Source organism: Nomascus leucogenys, chromosome 1a (genome assembly GCF_006542625.1).
Source record: "Nomascus leucogenys isolate Asia chromosome 1a, Asia_NLE_v1, whole genome shotgun sequence".
Taxonomy (NCBI): domain Eukaryota; kingdom Metazoa; phylum Chordata; class Mammalia; order Primates; family Hylobatidae; genus Nomascus; species Nomascus leucogenys.
In genome coordinates, this window is record NC_044381.1 from 39,289,485 (window position 1) to 39,306,840 (window position 17,356).

General features: G+C 46.0%; 1 protein-coding gene across 8 annotated transcripts in view; it reads right to left on the minus strand.

Annotated features, from left to right (window-relative positions):
• AOPEP (aminopeptidase O (putative)) overlaps positions 1–17,356 on the minus strand; it is a 361,345-nt gene that overhangs the window by 97,534 nt on the left and 246,455 nt on the right. For all 8 annotated transcript variants that reach the window (XR_004027058.1, XR_004027063.1, XR_004027075.1 and 5 more), the window contains exon 11: positions 11,110–11,170. Coding sequence is in view for 4 of the 8 variants with exons in the window: in XM_030800182.1 (XP_030656042.1) it covers positions 11,110–11,170 (61 nt within the window). In the remaining 4 variants the exon portion in view is untranslated. The remainder of the gene's footprint in view (positions 1–11,109; positions 11,171–17,356) is intronic.

Sequence of the window (17,356 nt, forward strand, 5' to 3'; positions counted from 1 at the left end):
AATAAATAAAATAAAATGAAATAAATAAATAAATAAAATAATCTGCTTTTGACGAAGAGTCTACCAGAGTATGTCTTTAGCCTAATAAAAGAGAAAATGGGGGCAGTTTTTCTTAAAAAGCAGAATCAGTTATTTTTCTATTGAAATAAGGTTTACAGTCTAGAGCTGCTTTGTCCTAGTTCTTTGAGTTTGCATTGCTCCTTCTTTCTAAAAAGGTTTCTCTACAAAATAAAGCAGCACTGCAGTGAAATTCTATTACAGGTCCACTCATTATTGGGGATGCAGTAGTCCTTCCTTCAGTGACTCTTTCTGTGGGCCAATACTTAAAAGCCTGAAAGACAGGTACTGCCCATGTGTCCAAATATGGCCCACCAGACTACACCTTGAGGATGGTCATGCTGGCTCCTTTGCACAATGGGCCAGCTGACTTGTGACTGAGTGGGGCTTAAGAGCAGTCTCCTCCCTCCAAGCGTATTTGTTTTCTTACAGATTTAGCCTCCCAGCGGAACATGGCAAATACAAGACATCAACCTCTACAGTTCTTCGCAGGTCTCAAACTCTGGGGTGGAGACCTGTTGGGCAAAGGTTGGTTTGCAGATGCTTCCATAAACCATGAGCTCATGGGCAGGGTCCTTTCGGCTTTATATGCAAACTGCCCAGCACAATGTTTGGCAAACTGCTTGAACTAATAAACTAAACCACAAAGCCAAATGTTTGGGTTACTCGGCCAGGCACGGTGGCGCATGCCTGTAATCCCAGCACTTTGGGAGGCCGAGGCAGGCGGATCACAAGGTCAGGAGTTTGAGACCAGCCTGGCCAATATGGTGAAACCCTGTCGCTATAAAAATACAAAAATTAGCCGGGTATGGTGGCTGGTGTCTGTAATCCCAGCTACTCAGGAGGCTGAGGCAGGAGAATCGCTTGATCCCTGGAGGTGGAGGTTGCAGTGAGCCAAGATCACGCCACTGCACTCCAGCCTGGGCAACAGAGCAAGATTGTCTCAAAAAAAAAAAAAAAAAAGTTTGGGTTACTCAGGAAAGGTATAAAAATGAAGGATTCTAAGGGTTTAGGTTGTACTTAGAAAAGAAACTTCTTGGCCAGGCAGGATGGCTCATGCCTGTAATCCCAGCACCTTGGGAGGCCAAGAAAGGCAGATCACGAGGTCAGGAGATCGAGACCATCCTGGCCAACATGGTGAAACCCCGTCTCTACTAAAAATACAAAAATTAGCTGGGCGTGGTGGCTCACGCCTGTAATCCCAGCACTTTGGGAGGCCGAGGTGGGCGGATCACGAGGGCAGGAGATTGAGACCATCCTTGCTAACACGGTGAAACCCCGTCTCTACTAAAAATACAAAATAATTAGCCAGGTGTGGTGGTGGGCACCTGTAGTCCCAGCTACTCGGGAGGCTGAGGTCGGAGAATGGCATGAACCCAGGAGGCAGAGCTTGCAATGAGCAGAGATCATGCCACTGCACTCCAGCCTGGGCGACAGAGCAAGACTCCGTCTCAAAACAAACAAACAAACAAAAAATACAAAAATTAGCTGAGTGTGGTGTCTTGCACCTGTAATCCCAGCTACCTGGGAGTTTGCCCCAGCTGAGGCAGGACAACTGCTTGAACCCAGGAGGCGGAGATTGCGCCACTGCACTTCAACCTGGGCGACAGACTGAGACTTTGTCTCGAAAAAAAAAAAAAAAAAAAAGAAACTTATTTTGATAGAATATATTCTAGAATGAGATAATTACGGATTATGGTGGCCAGTTCCAGCTGTGCCTATGGAGATGCTGACTCAGTGGTAGGTTTGGGCTGGCTCTGGGATCCGTAGTTTTAATCTGCCTCCTATATGATTCTGATGACCAGGTCTCCCTGAGCACCTTCAACTCAAGCCTGCAGAGCTAGACTTCCAGCAAGAACCCAGCTTGATCCTATTATTAAAACCCACATGTACGTGGGCCACTACCAACTGTCTCCATTAGCTGCATTTCTTCAATGCTAGTGGCCTCTGCTTCCTTTTCCTTCTGGTTATCCTTCGATGTTCGAAGGCAGGACTGGGTTATCCTTCGTACACCTAGCAAATATTAGCTTTCTCTCTACAGTGTCATACCTTCAATGTGTCTGTGTGCATCTGAGCCAGTTCAGAATTCTTATTCTTTTTACAGAAAAATGTCTCAAATGCCCTTTATCCCTAATGAGAAAGCCATCCTCATATGCCTTCCTCTGTGCTCACTGAAAAAATGTACGTCTAATCTGAGATCGTGAAAGCTGTGGGCAATTGACTCTCCCTGCCGACTTCCCAACGTCCCTCCCCATCGTGAGTAGGATTTGGGTGCATCAGCTGCATCACATTGATCTGTGCTTGTTTCTTGTGGCTTCCTACTCATTCCCATGGATGTAGGCATTCCTCAGCCCACTGCATGTCCTCTCTGGATAGACAGACACCATGGTTATCTAGATACTTACTGATGTTTTTAGAAGTATCCGTGTAAATGAAGAGCTTCTGGACATGAAAGTTCAGTCAGAAACCAAGGAGCAAAAGTCAGACTAGCTATTCCACACCCTCCACTAGACTACCTCTTCCCTGCACAGAGGGGAAAAGCATGGCTTTTTACCCAGGGAGCTATCTTTCCAGGCAAGGCTGCTGACCCACCTGACCATGTTTATCTAAACATGCTGCTCAAGTACTGTCACTCCTTGCAAAAGCATCAGTGGCTACTCAATCTGTAGGAACTCTCTAGCATCACATTCAAGTCCGTGTGTAATCTGGCTGGGTCCTGCCCCACTAACCATTCCCCCTCACAGATCCTGCCCTCTATGTAAAACAAGCAACAATTAAACATGTCCTCAACAAGAAAAACAGAAAGGGAAAAGATTACAACCCCAAATCACAATCAAAATGCGTTCACCCAGTATATTTTATCAGTATTTAAAATACATTCATCCCTCTATTATTCAGGAGCAGAGCAACCTTGGTTAGATTGTTGCAGGGGCTAGGAGGGACCTGAGAATGAGAAGGAGGCTGAATGGGAAGGATTCTTGCCCCCACTCTTCCAGCTGACAACGCCACCTTGATTTCACTGGGGCTGGGATGCTACCGCTGAGCCTTCATCATGGTTGTGACACTAGTTAATCAGCTTCCCAGCACTGAGATTTGACTCTGCCTGAAGCTGTTCAAACAGGCACACTGAGTTTTCCAGCAGCATACCTTGGTTATGTCGCACTCCCTGCCCGTAAGGGCCTTCTCCACAATCTCCACCTGCCCACACTCTACCTGCCTGTCCTTCAAGACTGGCTTCAAATGGTACCTAAACTGTCTCTGCTTCCACAAATCGAAACGGCCTTTCTTCTGAACACTAAGCTTTCCACCACTTATTGCTTTCTGCCTTAGGTTAGTTATTTATGTATCTATTTTTCCTACTGAATTATTAAGCATCTTGAAGGCAAAGCCTGTATTTCTCTCATCTTTGAAGCATCCACAGTCTTTCATCAAGAACCGATGTGTGGGCTCTACTCATGGGAAGAAGGATAGGAAAGGACTGGACTCAGAGGTCTGATTTCAGATCCTGGAAGAAGCTTCCTCTTGCAAATATCATCCATCTGGTCTGGATGCTTGACAGTTCTACCACAGAAGCCTAAGCTCTAAGCTCTGACACTTATAAGGAAATCTTCAAGAGAGAGGAAACACTTTTAATTCTTGTTATTCACTTGAAGTCTAGTCTTAGACTACTGTGAATGAGATTCAAACTCATTCTGGAAATCAGGTTTTGAAAGACAGAAATGAAGGAAGGACATAGCTATATTTGGGGGCACCAGAGAAAAATGTTTCTCATTTCATCGTGGTGCCTTGCGCTGTAAAGAGGTCAATATATTTGGACAGTGTCAAATCAGATGCCCCAATGTTACACAACACCCAGCACAGACCTTCAGCTATTACCACTTTCTGGGGGAATGGACCCTTCCCGCATTTATTTCTCTCTCATGCCACGAAGACATGATTTTTAATTCTTGTGCACTCACTAGATACTAACATCATTTGGGACCAAAAAATGTACCCAAAGCATATTCATCCATAGGGGAATAAAATGCAGTGAGGTTGCACTGAGTAATTTTCATTGGCCATTTTGAAGGGATTCACTAGAATGCGGAACTAGTGAGAGACATACTGTGAATAAGGTAAACAGGAATGGCTAAATTGTGTCCCACCAAATTCATATATTCAATTCCTAACCCCCAGTACAACTCACAGTGCAACTGTATTGGAGTTAGGGCCTTTAGAGAGGAAATTAAGGTAAAATTAGGTCATATTGGTGGGCCCTAACCCAATATAACTGGTGTCCTTATAAAAAGAGCAGGTAAGGACAGACATGTGCATGCATACAGAGCAAAGACCACATGAGGACATGATGAGAAGGTGGCCGTCTGCAAGCCAAGGAGAGAGGCCTCACCAGAAACCAATCCTGTTGGCACCTTGGTCTTGGACCTCCAGCCCCCAGAACTGTGAGGAAAAAAATCTCTGTTGTTTAAGCCACCCAGTCTGTGGTACTTAGTTATGGCAACCCCAGCAAACTGATATGAGCACAAAGCCTTAGATGCCAAAAATAAAGGAAATTAAGCTAAAAATGAAAAGATTTTAATAAACCCTCTCCCTCTCTCGTGACTCTGCTGAGCAGTAGAGCAATTTGAAGAGTCTATGGAGGGGGCCAGGTGCTTGGATGAACGGAAGTGACTGTGATGACTCAGGCATTTTGGGTGCTGCCTCAAGTGAGGCCGGAGAACCTATTCCACATGTCTTTAAGGATCCTTGACAAGATGTTTAGTCACTTAGAAAATACAAGTTTAACTACTGGACAAAAATGACAGCAAAATTATTAGGATCCCAAATAGTATACCACATTATGGCAACTGCTATTATAGATATAAAAGAAGCAAAGATATCGTGGTTCATATAATTTGAAAAATATACTTTCTCTGGAATTTGCAAAATAATCAGTTTCAGTTTTCTTGACTGACCATTAAATGTAGAATTCTTCTAAATAGGCCTTAAAATTATATTGATAATACTGCATAATATGTGCTATAAGAAGTCTACTAGTCATTCCCCTATAAAACCAACTGTGCTAAAAGCACATCGTGACTACAGTGACATAAAGCCTCTTGCATACTGTCTTATCAAGTATTCTCAATTCTGTGATTGCAGCATTTTCCCTACAAGACTTCAGTTTTCTATCATCTGCTCATGCGGCCTCTGGCAACTTGCAGGTGTTTGCTCGGAAAGAAGTGGCATTTTCCCAAGATGACAAAATAACCTGTTGTTCTAAATTCTGGGATTCAGGAGCAAGTCTGGGAACCCAAGTTGCTTTCTGCCTATTTCTGGGACACATTATTGTTGGCTCATTTCCCATCTTCTCTCTCCTCCTCACTGCCGCTGCTGTGATGATTTTGCCAGGAACTGGCTGCTGAGCACTTCCTCCAAAGAGGAGACTGAGGTACAGAAGACATGTGAGGTTCACCTGAGGCGGTGTGCTTATTGTTCACACCTCAGGAAACCGGTCTACTGGGAGTTGAAAACCACAGCTGATGCAAGGCTGCTAGTTCATGCCCTCTGAATGTCTACTGTGAACCCAGCACTCCCGCCCCGTACCTGTGGATTCTCATCATCCATGCTGTCACAGCAAATTGAAGGGTGTCAATGGATTAACCAGCTCTATCTTTACCCACACATTTGACAAAAATACAGATGATTTCACTCATATCTATTCTGTGGGTGACTTTAAGGCATTATGCACTCAGATTTTAATTCAACTAATAGCTTTAGAACAGCTCTATTCAACAGGAATATATGCAAGCCACATGTGTCTTTTTAAATTTGCTAGTTGCTACATTTAAAAAGAAGTAACAGGTAGGATTAATTTTAATATATTTTATTGGGTATATACATTGAGTTGCAATGTATCCAAAATATTATCATTTCAACATGTAACCAACATTTTAAAAAACATTAATGAAATATTTACCTCCATTTTTGTATTAAGTCTCCTAAATCTGATTTGTTCTCAGAGTCCATCTCAATTTGGGTGTTAAATTTTCATCAGATATGTTTGGCCTCTATTTATATTTCATAGCAGTCCAAGATGAAAAAGCAGACTCATTCACATACCCAAGGTATTTCAAACAATAACTAAATTATGAGATTTTAAATTTAAATTTAATTACGACTAAATTAAAAAATCAGCTCCGGCCGGGTGCAGTGGCTCAGGCCTGTAATCCCAGCACTTTGGGAGGCCGAGGCAGACAGATCACGAGGTCAGGAGATCAAGACCATCCTAACACGGTGAAACCCCATCTCTATTAAAAAATACAAAAAATTAGCCAGGCTTGGTGGCAGGCGCCTGTAGTCTCAGCTACTCAGGAGGCTGAGGCAGGAGAATGGCGTGAACCCAGGAGGCTGAGCTTGCAGTGAGCCGAGATGGCGCCACTGCACTCCATCCTGGGCAACAGAGCGAGATTCCGTCTCAAAAAAAAAAAGAAATCAGCTCCTCAGGTGCTTTCGATATATTTCAACTCCTTACCAACCACATGTAGCTAGTGCATTGGACGGTGAGCTCCTGAGCATCTACCATTAATATATGCAAGGCCCAAAAGAGATAAGCATCACAACAGGTACTACAGGATGAGGCTTATAGACATAACCCTTGTTTCTGGGGGGAGGGGGTAGGGGAGGGGACGGCATGGGACAGATACAGAGAGAAACATGTAAGGCAGGTTGTGATGCATGCTAAAGAGAGGGAAGGAATGCATGCCAAGGAGCGAAGGGCATGCACAAAAGCAGGCTGATGGAAAAGCTTGCAAATACATGTGCACTGACAATCATGAGTGGGCGAATCTCCAGAATGCTGGGAAATAAAGTTGAAAAGGGTGGCTTTGACCAGTCTGCTGGTGGCCTCAAATAGAGGCCAAGGAGTTTGTTCTAAATCCATTGTCCATGGGGGAAAAGTCTCTGGTGAGAAGAGTGGGTCTGAGCTGGGTTGTGGGAAGATTTACTTGGCATTGATATGAACAATGAATCAAAAAGGAGAGAGCTAAAAGACCAGTTTGCTATTGCACCAGTCCAAGCGAAATATAATTTATAAATGGCACAGGTGCTAGGAAAGAAAATTAGACATTTGATAAGTGTGTACAGAAGGGCCTCAGGACTTGGCGATTTAGGGAGGAAATCAAAGAAAGGGAGGAGTCAGAGTTCTGTAGAAACTGGCTGGCTCGCACCTGTAATCCCAGCACTTCGGGAGGCCGAGGCAGGCGGATCATGAGGTCAGGAGTTCAAGACCAGCCTGGCCAATATGGTGAAACCCCGTCTCTACTAAAAATACAAAAATTAGCAGGCGTGCGTGCCAGCCCATAGTCCTGGCTGCTAATGGAGGCTGAGGCAGAAGAATCACTTGAACCCGGGAGGTGGAGGTTGCAGTGAGCCAAAATCTTGCCACTGCACTCCAGCCTGGGTAACAAAGCGAGACTCTGTCTCAAAAACAAAACAAAACAAAAACGCAGTTCTGTAGCAACTAAAATAAGGATTGTAGAAGAAAGGCTGGATGCAGAAATTTATTTCTAGTGTATTTGCATATAAATGTTTTAAAAGAAGACTGGAATATATGGCTATGGGGGCAAGGGAAACCTTTGTTTGGACATGAAAAAAAATCCAAAATCTATTTATAGAGCTGTCAAATTAGCGGAATGTGCAACTTTCTGTGAATAATTGTACAATATACTATTCTAATAGTGTGGGGTAGGCCCCGAGTAAGTTTGATTATGGTATTATTCATCAGGAAGCGGTGAGCTCTTTAAAAGTATTGCCCTTTCACCGCAGCCCGGGAGGTCGAGGCTGCGGTGAGCCATGATCATGCCACTGCACTCCAGCCTGGGTGACAAAGTGAGACCTCGTCTCAAAAAAAAAAAAAAAAAAAAAATTATTGCTCTTGAATTATATTAAGGGATGTGGGAAACTCCTCAGTGTATATCCTTAAATGAATAACTTAGTTTAGAAGATAAGACTCCAATTTTATTTCAAAAGAATGTGCGCCTACATGCTGTTCAGCACAGAAACTGTGTGGGCGGACACACAGCGGGCTGCTCTCAGGTGCGGGTGATCTCTGGAGGTACGACTGAGGGCAGCGAGGAGTTTCACGTTTTCTATTTTGCTATTGTTTGAATTTGCTACGGAGGGCATGTTATTTTTACTTTTAAAGAGGGAGAGAAAGGAAAAAGTAAAATATGTATTTATATACCCAGAACAATGAGTGAAAGGATGTACATAAAAAATTGTCTCTGGGTCATTTTTATTTTCTTAGACTTTTTTATATCCCAAAGTAAATGTGTACTTCTTCTATAACCAAAAAAAAGTCATAAAAAGAAATAATCTATAGTGCTGATGGTACAATCAATTTTAAATCTCTTTGTAAGGCCAAAGGTTACAGAGTTGGGATATTCTTTAAAGAGGTTAGCATCCAATTTCTTTTGCTTCTTCAGGGCTCATGCTCACTTTTACTGAAGCTATTTCCACTTTTTAAAAATGATTTCCATTCAACGTAGCCAAAAAGGAAAATCGAGGCCAACCACAAGGCGAGCCTTCCTGAGAGAAGACAAAAAGCCTCTGTAACCTGTGGAATGAAAACTCCACCAGTAGAACATGACTCTTTTGTCATGAATGACTTCAATTGCTGGTAGACAGAAATTTTTACGAGAACAAAGAGCATCAGAGCAATTTCAGGGCCCTGGTTGTCATTCCAGGGCAAGCATCCTAGTAACTTTATATTATAATGATGGGGACAAAGAACAAGGTGTCCCATTCACCACAAGCCTTCTGCAACTGGAGGGTCTCAGGTCCTTGTAGAGCCTTTCACTGAAGTGGAAATGGCAAGGAACTCTCAAGGAGTGCTAAAGGGGCTGAGAGTAGGTAAGTCAGCAGCAGCCGCAGAAATCATGGCCGAAACGGGTAGAAGAGATGCAAAGACGCCATCCGATCACCCACCAATTATGCGCTAAATCAGGGTCTTTTCTTTCTCATGCTGTTGTTTTTACTGAACAGTGAAGCACCCAAGGAAATACCAGTTGGGTCTTAAACACAATTTATAGCCAGTTGGCCTCACTGCACCTGGCTGTTTTGACAGCAGGTTTCTTCAGTTTATAGCAGAGATTCTTGTCTACACTATAAGCTGTCACTAATGCAACTAGACCTTTGGAAAAAATGTATATAGCTCAGAGGCAAATCTCTCCCTGCCACAGACCCCTCCCTCTTTTAATGAAAACCAAAAGCCTCCTGCTGGCAGCAAAGCCTCCTCCTCTGCAGGGGAAATTACAGAGCCCCCGGCAGTGAGACAGCCAGCCCCAGCACTACAGCCTAAGTGGAGTGCGCCTGCTTTTGGGCACTGGATTAAGGTCTCTTTCTTTCCCCCTCCCTAGGGGCTAACGGCTGCAAACAGCAGCCTTCTTGTTCCAGGCCAGGAAATTTGGGAGCCAGTTACTGGAGCTCCCAGCTTCCAGGCCACACTAAGAATGTCTGGGAGCCTTGTAACAGCCTGGCTTAGGATCACAAGGCAAACTTCAGCAAATGTCCCCCACCACCTGCACTCCCATCTGAAACATGAAGGGAAAGCGTTGGTTATTCACACCTAGACAAATCTTAACTTGTTTTTCCTGGATGTTTGTCCTCAGTGAGCAGTCTGGTTTGGAAGTCACTGTCTCAGAGCTCACGGGCCCTCACTGTCACACACGTGAGTGAAAGGCGCTGCCCCCAACCATGCACTGCCTTGTCCCACCCCTTGTCTGTTTTGTTTGTAAGACTCGAGATTTTTTTCTTTTTTCCTCCCAGAAGGACTGGACCAAAGAAATAGTTTGTAACAGGTGACACACATTCATGAACTGAAGGCAAACTGTCCTTTTTTAGGAATGAGCTTATGGTGGCTGATGGTGGCTGATGGCCGACATTTCCCCTGTGGTGAAAATGGACAAAGATGTGAGGAGGGGGATGAAAACGTAATAGAGAACAGCCCCTCCTGTCTCTTCATTTCATGGTTCACAGACATTCACTGACATTGAGACCCTCCTAAGGGGAAGCTCATGTAACCAGCCATGAAACCAGAAACCAGCAGGCTACAGGGCGTGCCTCACCACGCGGGTCCACCCCCAGACGCCAAGGCCCACGACCATGGGTCAGGCCCAGCCTGCAGCCGCTCTGGGGGCTGCCCCAGACTGAGAGAGCTCTCGGCCTGCAGGGTCCTCTGACCGTGCATCTGGGATCCCACCCTCAGACTTCCCAGGGCCTAGGCTTGCCATGGCCAGCATTTGACTTGGCGAAGGGGCCCGGGCTGTCCAATGGTCTCTGGGAGGCGCAGGGCCAGAGAAGAGTGGACGGGGAGAGGAGCTCCAGGCCAGGTGATTTCCACAGAGCTGGGGCTGGCCAGGAAAAGGTCTCTCCCTTAGAGTTGCCCACAGACTGAAAGGGAGGGAGAGAACAACAATCTCCAGCTGGGATGAGCCCAGATCCCTAAGACAGAGAAACGAATGTAAATGGGTCAGCCAGGTGAGAAGGCCAGCCTGAGACAGGAGCCCGATGCAGAACCAAGAGATGAGGGAGCTGCAGGCGTGTCAGGGAAACAAGGGACAGGGACCATGGGTCAGGACAGACGACGACGGCAGCAAACCAACTCCTGTATCAGGCCGCATCCGAAGAGCAGAGCTGGAGGCCGACTGCTCCCCCGCCACCTGCTCCCCCGCCACCTGCCCCCCCACCACCTGCCCCACAGGGCATGGAACTGTTGGCTGGTGGCTCCACCCAAAACCTACCCCACGTTTTGCAGGGCCTCATTTAGCAGGGAGTTCAGGGGCTACCATCACTTCCACGTATACCATGGTCACTTGAAAGTGGCCAGAGGCACACCCCACAACAAGGGGGGGAAATGCGGAAGGGAGACAAGTGTTCTGACTTACGGACACTTGCACTCAGTAAGATAATTACTTTCCTACACATATATTAAGAAATCACTGTCATGATTGATGTGCTAAGCAGCAAGCTTTACTATTCTCCATGGAGTCTACCAAAGTGGTTATCTTGAGTTACCTTTGGTATTCCGGAACTCTCAAGCCAGTCTTGGTAGATGTTTTCAACAGACAGCTCAAGCCTTTAGAAATAAAACAACAAAAAGTAAAGGATTAAAAAGTTACAGAGCACTTATTACAAGACTGGTTCTCTCTAACTGGGCACATCACAGCATCGATCTTCCAGAAGTGCCTGTGCTTTACAGAAAGGGCAGTGCTCCCCTGGGTTGAAGTGTGGAAGGGAGCCCAGTCACATGAGACAGCTTCTCTTCATCCACAGCAACATGCACGATGGAATCTAAGGACCCAGGCACAGCATCACGGGTGCTTTCAGTGCTTTGAAAGGAACTATTTGGCTGGGAAAGCCAGTTTCGGGAGGATAAGGCATATTCATCGCACACATCAGGCATGGCTGCTTCCTGGAGAGTAGTGAAGCAAAGTGAAATCTGAACATCATGGCATTTAGTGCGTCAACACGAAATCTGCACTTTATAGGAAAGATGGACTACAACAAGCAAAAATAATACAAATCACTATCAGACCACAGAGAGGCTCAGGTGCAAGGAATGAGGACCACTTCCACTGTCTCCTTTCAACCGGGCCCCGTTCTGCTTTACTTGAGGTAGCATCATTGCTTAATAGGTCCAATCTAAAGTCAGCTGAGATTATTTTGCTTTCACGCCCCGCTGACTTGAGTACTCCTTAAAATCACTAAGTCTTCAGTATATTTAGGATCACCAGATCTCCGGCTGTGTCCTTTTGTCTTCCTTGGCTAATGCAGCTTAAAGCACACCCATCCCCCCAAGCTCTTCCAGATAACTCTTGCTCATACCCAGGATCTCTGCTTACAGAGAGGACTTTCTTGACCTCCTCCCAGACTGAAGCAAGGCCTCCCCAGTGCCATAACATCTGTCACACTCCCTGTTCTCTGCCTCACAGCCTCCACCCGAGTTTGTGACTATTTGTTCGACTACTTGACTTAGTTACTGTCTCCTCGCTGGATTGAAACCATCTGAGATCTGATCCCTGGTATGAAAGAGGATCCTCTTTTTTTTTTACTTGAATGAATGAACGCACATTTAATTGTAGACTCATTAAAATTATTCCTTTTAAAGATAATATTCACCTTTCTACCAAGATACTTCCAAGTTGTTAAGCTCTGCCTCTTTTAAATCTTAATGTATTATACACTACATCATATATAAAAGTATGTAACTATATACCTGCTCTCTCCCTCCCTTTTGGAATTCTAGAAGTTATGAAAAGATAGTGTTACACACACTGTTAAGGAGCTGGAAGGCCAAGTGCACCCGTCCCCTGACCCTGTGGGTGGTGTTGCAGACAGGGAAGTAGTGAGGTAGGGAGGGAAGGAGGGCTTGGCTTTGGGAGGGCTGGAGGAAAAGGGGACTGACTGACTTTATCTTCCTTTCCTTCCCCCATTGGTCACTCACTGGTGCCCCTTGTCCTCCCTAGCCAATGGCAAAAGGAAAGGCTGCTTAAAAAGGCAATTGCTATTTCAAAACAGAAAAAGTTCATGGAGGGAAAGAGGGCTTATGCAGAAAAAGGGCTTTGAGTTCATATGAAAGATGATGGCCCTCTGTGTGATTAGCAGGCAGGAGAAGGGGAGGGGACTACCTCTCTAGGTCCTCCAGGGTCCCAGACTCAGTGGAATTACCGGGCAGACCTCACAGAAAGGTCAATGCCACCATCGCTGGGCCTTCCACTGCTTCTTAGTGGTCATTTCATAGCATCGGCTTCAGCGCAAATGGCCAAGTCCCCCTGTAAGCTATGAGAGTGTGGGAGTGTGCTCATGCATGGATGTGTGCATGTGTGTCTGTTTGTGTGTGGTGGAGGCAGGGGAGACTTGAAGAGAGGAGGAAGCTCTCAGAGCACCTTCTATAAGGTCATTGTTCTTTTTTAAGCTTTATTTACCTGGGAGAGAGGCTGGAGATTCCCTTAATGGGCAGTAGCAATTTGCCAGAGCAGTGGGGCTAACTGACCAACTAGAGAGAAACACCAATGAAGAAGGTCCGAGAAGAAAACAGGCCTGTGCCTCTAAATCAGGGCAGGTGACATAGAGTACTGCAGAAGCTTCCATAAGCTCTGAAAGCCCAGGGCTGCTCAGGGTTGCAGGCAGGAACCTGACCCCTCCACCAAATGAACTGTCCTCTCCAGTGGCGTGTCCAGCAGCAGATAGGGTGGGGACAGTGCATTCACACCCACCAAGAATAGGCCTTCCACTGGGCAGCCTTGCTTTCAATGTACATTATAAAATCTGTCTTACCGGGATTACAAGCGTCGCGGGTGGATCACGAGGTCAGGAGATCGAGACCACGGTGAAACCCTGTCTCTACTAAAAATACAAAAAAAAATTAGCCGGGCGTGGTGGCGGGCGCCTGTAGTCCCAGCTACTCGGAGAGGCTGAGGCAGGAGAATGGCGTGAACCTGGGAGGCGGAGCTTGCAGTGAGCCGAGATTGCGCCACTGCACTCCAGCCTGGGCGACAGAGCGAGACTCTGTCTCAAAAAAAAAAATAAATAAATAAATAAAAATTAAAATTCAAAAAAAAAAAATCTGTCTTACCTCCATCTTCACACATTTCATGAGAAAATAAAGCAACTTCAAGCTTACTTGTGCACAGGTAGGAAAGTGTCCTTCACTGGCTTCCTTTCCAGCCAGAGAGGGACGTTTCTGTGCCCAGAACCCTGAGCCCAAAGCTCCTTTCACCCATCCTTCAAGCGATCCTCAGGAAAGCCAGAGCAAGAGGCTGACTTCTGGGCCAGGCACAGTGGCTCATGCCTGTAATCCCAGTGCTTTGGGAGGCTGAGGCAGGAGAATCACTTGAGGCCAGGAGTTCAAGACCAGCCTGGGCAACATGGCAAAACCCTGTCTCTACTAAAAATACAAACATTAGCTGGGCATGGTGGCATGTGCATATAGTCCTAGCTCTTTGGGAGGCTGAGGTGGGAGAATGGCTTGAGCCTGGGAGGCAGAGGTTGCAGTGAGCTGGGATCACACCACTACACTCCAGCCTGGCCCCCAAAAAGAAAAAAAAAAAAAGAGGCTGTCTTCTGAACTGAAAACAAGTCTCCACCTTTCCCATAAGATATTTAAGAGGAAGATGCAGAATTTGGAAAGGACTTGGAGCAACAGTGATGATCATAAGGGGAAGAGTCCACAAGGGAGGTAAAGGGAACTGAGGTTAAATATCCTGGAGAAGTCCGAGGAGCGACTTAATTGCTATTTTTCAGTGATTTTACAAAAGACAGTGAACAGCTGTTGTGCATCAGCATGGAGGAGTGAATATGAAGACAAGGACATAAATTTCCTTTGGGGAATTTTCGCTTACAGATGCTTCTCTAGGGGTGGCATGGAGTGGGGGCTGGGGAGTTGAGCCCTGGAATGTTATTAAGTGAGGTCCAAAGTCCTCACCGGAGAAGACTGAAAAACAGGCAACATTCTCTATGTGGCGAACATTCGCTGGATGGCTGCTGGGCAAAGGTTCTGTGGAAGGCTGGGATGGGAAAACCCAGGGAGTGACTGTCGATTGGGGATGTGTAATAGACACCAGGCAGAATGCTACCAGCGCTTGTAGAGATGATGGTCCTCTAGGTGTTGAAGAACCACCGCTGCAGGTGGGATAGGCAAAACAGGACAAGAGGAGGTGAATCAGGAGAGGCTTCCTAAGAAGGCCATGCATGACTGGGTCCTGGTGGGGCAAAGCCAATAGAAATGGAAGAAAAGCACATCGGGGCAAAGACAGCAGGAGCAGGAATGCCAGTGCAGTAGTGTGCAGACTCTGTTCAGCTCAGTGGGGCTGACCTCTAGAATGAGCTGAGAAAGAAAACAGGGGGTCCTGCGGGGACTCTGGAGTCCCTGCTACCGGGCCCTGCCTTTGTCAAGGAGGCTCTGGAGCACGGCTGCAGAGGGACACGGCAGAGGACTGAGTCAAGGAAGAAAAAGCGGAGACGAGGCTGGAGGCAGGGAGACCACACCAGAACTTGCAGAACATTTCTGCAGGAGGCAACGAGAGGGGCCCACATGGATGTGGCGTGCAGGGGACAGATCTGCAGGGCAGCACTGAAGCAGTCCAGCTGCAGGGTTGGAAGACACTGTGCAGAGAGTGGGCCCCAGGAATCTCTGCAGGATGACTTTCCGTAGGAAGTATGTGGCTGCATACAATTTGCCTGTGCCACAGTCTTCGGCCAACTCAGAGGGTTAGTTCATTGGCAAATTCTGCTATAACATAGTTAGTACTTGCACACACAGCTACTATTCTACAGTGGCACTAAAAGTGAAACAAAAAGTCTTCTATCCACTGCCAAGAAAAGGCTAAAAGTAGAAGCTACTGCTTAGTGAACACCTACCGTGTACCAGACACAATAGACAGAGTATCATCTATACTTGACAAATATTATTGTTATTATTATTATTATTATTATTATTAGAGACAGGGTCCCACTTTGTCACTCAGGCTGGAGTGCAGTGGTTCAATCTCAGCTCACTGCAACAACCTCCTCCTCCTCCAGGGATGAAACGATCCTCCCACCTCAGCCTTCTGAGTAGCCGGGACTACAGGCATGTGTCACCACGCCTGACTAATTTTTGAAATTTTTTATAGAGACGGGGTCTCACTATATTGCCCAAACTGGTCTTAAACTCCTGGCCTCAAATGATCCCAGCCTCCCAAAGTGCTGGGATTACAGGCGTGAGCCATCGCACCCAGTCAAATGACCAATATTATTGTCTTAATCTTAGAGACAAATACAGGTTCCAAGAAATTGAGAAATGTATCCAAGGCCACACAGATGGTACTTGAAGAGCTGGGATTTGAACCTTTGGTGCCTGGCTATGAAACCCCAGCTTTTCTTTCCATGCTAAACTCAGGCTTCACGACACACGGGTTTCTACTATGGAACTGACAAGCTGGCAGAAGGGGTGGGCCTGTGCCTGCTCCAAACCATGCCGACTTCCCCCTCTCACTAATCTCTCCTGCTGAAGACAGCCTGGCTCCTGCTGAAGACGGCCTGGCTCCTGCTGAAGACGGCCTGGCTCCTGCATGGTTGCCCTGTTTGTCAACCCTTCGGTTACATTTCTGAAGAGATCAGGAGACCCTTGGGAGGGGCAAAAGTGTGAGAACAGGAGAGCTCATCAATGAGCTGCATCCAGAGGCAAAAGGCCCTCTCCGTGAATGAAGACAACATGTGTTTTCAGATCACTTTTCTTTGGAAAGGTTCGAAGCATCTTATAACCATTATTCATTTCTCATAATATCCCTGTGAAGTGAGTGTCAATTGTCGTGTGGCTTCTTAGCATAGGAGCATACGAGGACTCTGACCAAGTCAGCAAAGGAAAAAAATCCAGGCTTCTAAACTTCCAGTATCAGTGTCACTATCACACTGCATCATGCCCTATTTGGGGATTGTTAATGTGGAATAAGATGTTAAATTATGAGAGAAAGATGAAAGCATTAATTCCAGCTGCTAACAAAAATTTTTAAGATACTATGAGTGGCCTTATCTCCCAAGGAATCATGGGAGACCATAGGACAATGTTTAATTTTCAGGGAAGAAATGGACTAATATGTTGTGGTAAGAACATAGCATGCAGGTAGCTCAAAGAAGAAACAGGATGTAAGTCTTGGGAAGAAAGATGACATGTGTGCAGGTTCTGCTGTTTGGAGCATAATTATTGAAATGACACTGCAGGTGAATTTTTAGGTCTGGGATTGGATTTATGCAGCGGTTAAACTAAAAGCTGACTTTTTCAAATCAAGATACTCAGAATCTAAGCCAACGGTGAATTTTTTCCCTCTGAGGTCATGTGGCTTAAATAATCGCAACAGACAAGCAGAAGCATTTCCACTTAGCCAGGACCCAGAACTTACAGGAAATTACTCTTCTGCATGTCTGATCACTATGGAAATTGATTTTATACAGAGAGCTAAAAGTACACAGACCCATGACTGCGAGTCCTGCATATCTGTACTAGTGAGCGCGGACTTTTCCGCCTCAGTACTGAAACCCACGCCTTACCCCTGGGCCTCCTGGGTATGAGGAACGGCAGGTGGCTTAGCCCTCTGGCTGGCTGTTCCCTGGTGCACTCCCACATCCTATAAGGCGACCCTGAGTGTCAATGGTCTCCAGTTCCTCGGAGCTATAAATTTGGTCGCACTTAGTTAACACAGCAGGGGAGAGAATATGCTGACCACCTGGCATGATAATGGTTAGAAAAACAAGCTGTGTGTAAAGCCAAAAAGTAACCAATTGT